The sequence below is a fragment of the Mesoplodon bidens genome, assembly GCF_964165515.1.
Source record: "Mesoplodon bidens genome assembly, chromosome: 19".
In the NCBI taxonomy this organism is placed as follows: domain Eukaryota; kingdom Metazoa; phylum Chordata; class Mammalia; order Artiodactyla; family Ziphiidae; genus Mesoplodon; species Mesoplodon bidens.
The window spans coordinates 20,986,465-20,992,640 of NC_138179.1; the positions used below are offsets into that span (position 1 = coordinate 20,986,465).

At 51.5% G+C, this 6,176-nt stretch overlaps 1 protein-coding gene across 1 annotated transcript; it reads right to left on the bottom strand.

The window, feature by feature from the left end:
* Positions 1-3,133: 3,133 nt before the first annotated feature.
* Positions 3,134-5,228, bottom strand: LOC308607644 (glycolipid transfer protein domain-containing protein 2-like). The gene is given in 5 exon segments (XM_081219805.1): positions 3,134-3,818; positions 3,912-4,078; positions 4,335-4,417; positions 4,420-4,500; positions 4,503-5,228. Coding segments are annotated over 5 exon segments (957 nt in total). The 5' UTR covers positions 4,612-5,228; the 3' UTR covers positions 3,134-3,301.
* Between the last annotated feature and the right edge of the window lie 948 nt (positions 5,229-6,176).

A 6,176-nucleotide genomic window follows, 5' to 3' on the forward strand; every position in this document is an offset into this window, starting at 1 on the left:
AGAGCACAGGTTCAGTAGTTGGGGCGCACGGGCTTAGTTGCTCCGAGGCATGTGGGATCTTCCCAGACCAGGAATTGAACCCGTGTCCCCTGCATTGGCAGGCGGATTCTTAACCACTGCGTCACCAGGGAAGCCCGGAAGCGTGGAGTCAACCACTGGACCACCAGGGAAGTTCCAGGACTGTTTGGGGGTTTTTTCCTTTTTTTTTTTTTTTTTTGCAGTTCGCGGGCCTCTCACTGTTGTGGCCTCTCCCGTTGCGGAGCACAGGCTCCGCACGCGCAGGCTCAGCGGCCATGGCTCACGGGTACAGCCGCTGCACACGGACCGTGGCACGAACCCATGTCCCCTGCATTGGCAGGCGGACTCTCAACCACTGCGCCACCAGGGAAGCCCAGGAGTGTGTTTTTTACTTCCCACATAGTTGTGTATTTTCCAAATTCCCTTTTGCTATTGATTTCTAATTTCACTCCAGTTTCGTTGGAGAATATTTTGTGACTTCAACATTTTTAAATTAATTGAGACTTTTTGTGGCCTACCCTATGGTCCATCCTGGAGAATGTTGCATGTGCACTTGAGAAGAATGTGTATTTTGCTGTTACTGTGTGGAGTAGTCCTCCTATGAACGTGCCATACTATTTCTACATACTGCAGCTGGAGCTGGTGGTTTTTTTTTTTTAAGTATTTATTTATTTATATGTTTGCCACGTAATGTCTTAGTTGTGTCACTCAGGATCTTTTGTTGTGGTGCGTGGTCTTCTCTCTAGTTGTGGTGTGCAGGCTCCAGAATGCATGGATTCCAGAGCACGAGGGCTCATTAGTTGTGGCGGGTGGGCTCTGTAGTTGCAGCACGTGGTCTTAGTTGCCCTGAGGCATGTGGGATCTTAGTTCGCTGACCAGGGATTGAACCAGCGTCCCCTCCATTGCAAGATGGATTCTTAACCACTGGACCACCAGAGAGTCCCTGGAGCTGGTGTTCTGAATTGAAAATATGATCCAGACAATCCCCCACTTAAAATTAACTCTCAAGCTAAAGTGCTGTCTCTATAACATAGTTTATAAGGCCCTTTATGTACTCACTCCTGCCCACCTGTCTGGAATCACATCTCTTATTTACTACTAAATTTTTTATTGTAATAAAATATAAATAACATAAAATTTAGCATTTTAACCACTTTTGGTGTACAATTCAGTAGCATGAAGTGCATTTACCTTGTTGTGCAATCCCCTCTTTTCTTTTTGACACTCTTGTCTCCAGCCATCTGAACTACTTTTAGTGCTCCTACATTCATTCAACAAAAGCTGTTGAATGTCTACTAGGTGCCAGGCACAGTTTGAAGCACTGGAAGTACATCAGGGAACAAAGTAGACAGAAATTCCTAGCCCCATGGAACTTACATGTATAAAGGGAGACAAAAAAATAAGTGCAATATACAGCATGTTAAATAGTGAATCATACTGAGAAGAAAAAGCAAGGAAGGCAGATAGGAAGATGTGTGTGTGTGTGTGTGTGTTGAAATTTTAGAAAGAATAATCAGGGAAGGTCTCACTGGAGAGACATTTAAAAAAAGACCAGAAGGAAGGAGGGAAGTCATTTGTATATTTTGGGGAGAAGCATTTGGACAGAGGGAAGAGCAAGTGCAAAGTCATGAGGCAGGATCATGCCTGACATGTTCAATGAATGTTGATGAGGTCAGTTTGGCTAGTGCAATCAGATAACATAGGGCCTTTGAGAAGCTTTTCATCATTCTCAACCGAAAATACGATCCAGAAAATTTCCTGCAATTGGAAGCCATTGGAAAGTTTTGAGCAGGGAAGTGACATGATATGCTTTAAATTTTAAAGATCGCTTTGGCTCCTCTATTGAAAATACACCGTAGGGACGCAAAGTCTGGGAGAGAGAAACCATTAGGAGGCTATTGCAATAATCCAGGTGATAGATGAAGTTGACTTGACAAGGTTGGTAGCAGTGGAGACAGTGAGAAATAGATTCTGACTGCTTGGAGGTGGGTAAGATGAAAGAGAAACCGAAGAGTCAGGATGACTGCAAGGGTTTTGGCTTAAGGACCTGGAAGAGTGCAATTGTCGTTTACTGAGCTAGCGAGGACTGTGGGGTATTTTGGGAGGAGGGAATATCGGAAGCTCAGTTTTGGACTTGTTAAGTTTGCTATCTCTGGTTGAAATCCAAGTGGAGATGTGGAATAAGGAAGGGATATATAGTATTCTGGAGTCCAGGGGAAAGTGGGTTGGAGTTATAATTTGGGAATTATCAGTGTGTAACTTTGTTTACTATTGTGGGAGTGGAGTCATTTAATAAACATACATTACTGAGCTGAGCACCTGCTTGGCGTGAGGCAAGACGCACAGGTTTTAGCCTTAGGTAGTTGTCAGGAAAGGGTGTCATTTATTGAGATAGGAAACACAAGAAGAGGTGCAGTTCTGGGAGGCGGTGACTGGATTCGTGTTGGATGTGTTGCATTTGTGGTGTCTGTGGAGGTGTCCAGGAAAGAGTTCGCTTTATGGGGGCTGCAGCTCAGGGGACAGGTCTGGTCTGGAGACTTGGCATGTAGTTGGCAACTGAAGCTGTAGGAGTGGTTGACATAGGCCAGGGGTAGCGTGAGTCTCTCGGCGGCCGGAAACAGGGATGACACATCTTCCCGCATCTATTTTTTCCTGTTTCCCTTAAGCGCCTGCTGTCATCACACAAAACGCCCTTAATCGACGGCTACCAAAGAATACTTTTTAAAAAATAAATAAATAAATTTATTTATTTATTTTAGGCTGCATTGGGTCTTCATTGCTGTGCACGGGCTTTTCTCTACTTGCGGCGAGCAGGGGCTACTCTTCCTTGCCGTGCAGGCTTCTCACTGCGGTGGCTTCCCTTGTGGCCGAGCAAGGGCTCTAGGCCTGTGGGCTCAGCAGTCGTGGTTCGCTGCTCTAGAGCACAGGCTCAGTAGTTGTGGCTCGCGGGCTTAGTTGCTCCACTGCATGTGGGATCTTCCCGGACCAGGGCTCAAACCCGGGTCCCCTGCATTGGCAGGCGGATCCTCAACCACTGCCACCAGGGAAGTCCCAAAGAATACTTTTTATTCCCCACAGCTCCTCCCTTCTCCCGGAGATTGAGGATAGAGGCAGGGTCTAAAAAACGCACCCCTAACGAGGTAAGCCTCCAGGGGTGGTGACGTCACCAAGGAAGCGGAGTATATGCGACCACGCCCCCGGCACCGGGAGGCGGGGCCAAGGGCTCAACCTGGAGCTGCACCGACCCCTCCCCAGGGCGCTTAGTTCCTCCGGCCGGTAGGCGTCAGGCCAGCTCGAGCAGGCCGCCGTCGGCCAGCAATCCCTGAGTACGGTTGTAGACGTCCTCTAGGGTGCCCGCGGCCCGGACCAGCGCGTTCCGCGCCTCCGCCTCTTTGGAACCCGGACACGCCAGCTCGAGCAAGCGGCCGCGACCCGGGAAGGCGAGGAATGCGAGGTGGGCGGCCTGACGGACGATCCAGGGGTGGTGCGGAGCCAGGGCCGTGCCGTAGGCGTCGCTGCACTGAGCGCCAGCGTCCGGGCCTCCGAGCATCCCGGTCGCCACCCGGTGGAGGCAGAGCTGGGACCAGCGTAGCGCACGGTGCAGTAAGAGCATCGTCAGTGAGCCCGGGGACTCGGCCGAGAGTCGTGGGGCGATCCCGGGCCGCTCCCATGCCACCATGGTCGCCAGCGACTTGTAGTGCGCGGCCTCTGGGCCGCGCACCAGAGCCTCGAGGGCTGTCACTTTGGCGGAGGCCTCACTTGTGGCAAACGCGAAGATGGAGCCGAGGGGAGTTAGGAACCTGTGTGTGTGATGGTGGGAAGGGTAGGAAGGTATGAGAGAGGGCGATGGAGCCACAAAGAGGCGGGGACTGGATGGGGGGGGCACCACTCACCGGACTAGCTCCCTCCATCCTGCCAGGTACTGCGACAACTCCACATCCCTTTCCGAGTTCAGACTGGCGCGGAACGGCCTCATCATGCGGCCCAGCATCCCCTGAGGGCCCAGACACGGAGGCTCTTCCCATTCCGGGGCCTCCAAGGGTCCCGACTGTTGCGGGACCTGGGGGTGAGATAGGAGGGGAAAGGAGTGGGAGCAGAATCCCTAGCTTGCTGGGTTCGCCAAACAGCCCAGTTGGGTTCTGAAGAAATTATTCCTAAGATCTAGATGGTGTCCCTCTTGCTGTATTCTCAGCTTCTGACGGGAGAAGGGAGAGGAGGAGGAGGGCCTGCCCTTCATCAGATCCTCAGCCTGGTCCACTTCCCCCTGCTCAGGGTCCTACCTGGAGTTCCCAGTCCCAGCCCTTCCGGGAGCATACCTGGAAAGGAGGCGGTTCCCTGGCAATGCAGGACTGGGCCCCAGAGCTGCAGCCTGAGAGGGCACCTGAGGGAAGTGAAAGAGAGCAGCGAGGGCTTGAGGAGAGACCTTAGGTCTCAAGGGCCTGGATTCCCCGGTTCCTCCCAGAGCAGGTGAGGGAAGGGGTACTCACGGAGGCTCCGATCCCGGAGATAAACAAGCAGTAGTGTGAAGACAGCAAGAGGAATCGCACTGCGCAACCAGCGCCGAGGGACCGGCTGAGGCAGTGCGACCCGCATGGCTGCTGCAGGGACCACCGCCCCCTCACCAGCCCCTCGCCAGGCCTTGTCCCTTCGCCTCCAGGAGGGGAGAGAAGCCGCAGTGCCTGAGGCACAAAGGGTTAATAATTAACCTACTAAGTCCCCCTCTCCTGTGCCCTTTGCCCCAGAGGGCAGCATCTGAGGAGAGAAGGACTGGATGAAGAGGATTTGGGGGATTCAGTAGCAGTGACACGTCAGTACATTTCCCTTTCCTGTAAGGCCAGGTTGTAGTAAGAGGAAGCCTGGGTATTGTGAGGAGAGGCTGAGGTCAGAACCAGTTCCCCCACTGAGCAGTGGTGGACCCTAAGTTGACTCTGGGCCTGAGTTCCTTCCACTGTACATTGAGGATAATAATATGTTCTTTTGCAGGCTTCATGTGAGGATTAAATGATACTGTATGTGCAAACACTGTAAATGGAAAAGCTTACTACAACTGCTCCATAAATCTTACCTTTTATTTATTTATTTTTTTGTGGTACGCGGGCCTCTCATTGTTGTGGCCTCTCCCGTTGCAGGGCACAGGCTCTGGACGCGCAGGCCCAGTGGCCATGGCTCACGAGCCTAGCCAAGCCACGGCATGTGGGATCTTCCCGGACTGGGGCACGAACCCATGTCCCCTGCATCGGCAGGCGGACTCTCAACCACTGCGCCACCAGGGAAGCCCATAAATCTTGCCTTTTAAGTTCAAGCATGGGGCACCTGGGATTCAGAGAACACCCACTTCTAAATTCTCTATCCTGTCCCCAAGGGACCTTATCTTATTATTTTTATTTTATTAATTAATTTATTTTTTGGCTGCGTTGGGTCTTCGTTGCTGCACGCGGGCTTTCTCTAGTTGCAGTGAGCCAGTGCTACTCTTCGTTGCGGCACGTGGGCTTCTCATTGTGGTGGCTTCTCTTGTTGTGGAGCACGGGCTCTAGGCGCGCGGGCTACAGTAGTTGTGGCACGAGGGCTCAGTAGTTGTGGCTCGCGGGCTCTAGAGTGCAGGCTCAGTAGTTGTGGCACACAGGCTTAGTTGCTCCGCGGCATGTGGGATCTTCCCGGACCAGGGCTCGAACCCGTGTCCCCTGCATTGGCAGGCGGATTCTCAACCACTGCACCATGAGTGAAGCCCAGGGGACCTTATCTTAATCTGGATGCCTGAGGTCTCAATTATATAGTTTAGGCTGTCACCTTTTATATTTTTGTAGTTTACATTTTTTAATCTCCAAATTGATTCCTCAGTCATTCATCAAACCAACCTTTATTAACTACCTCCACATGCCAGGCCCTGTACTAGGCCCCATGAAGACAAATGTGCCTTCACAGAGCTCAGGGTCCATTGGAGAATTTATCATCTGTCTCCCCCACTGGAATGTGAGCTCTGATGAAGACAGGGGCCTTTTCTTGGTGGCTGCTCTATTTAGCATTTAGAATATTGCCTGGGCCAAAACATTATTTTTAAATAAGTAATATTGAATAGACAAAGGAATGTGTATGCAGGGCAGGCAAATCAGGGGTGGTACTCCCCACAACAAAATTTTTTTTTTTTAATTAGGAGTCCC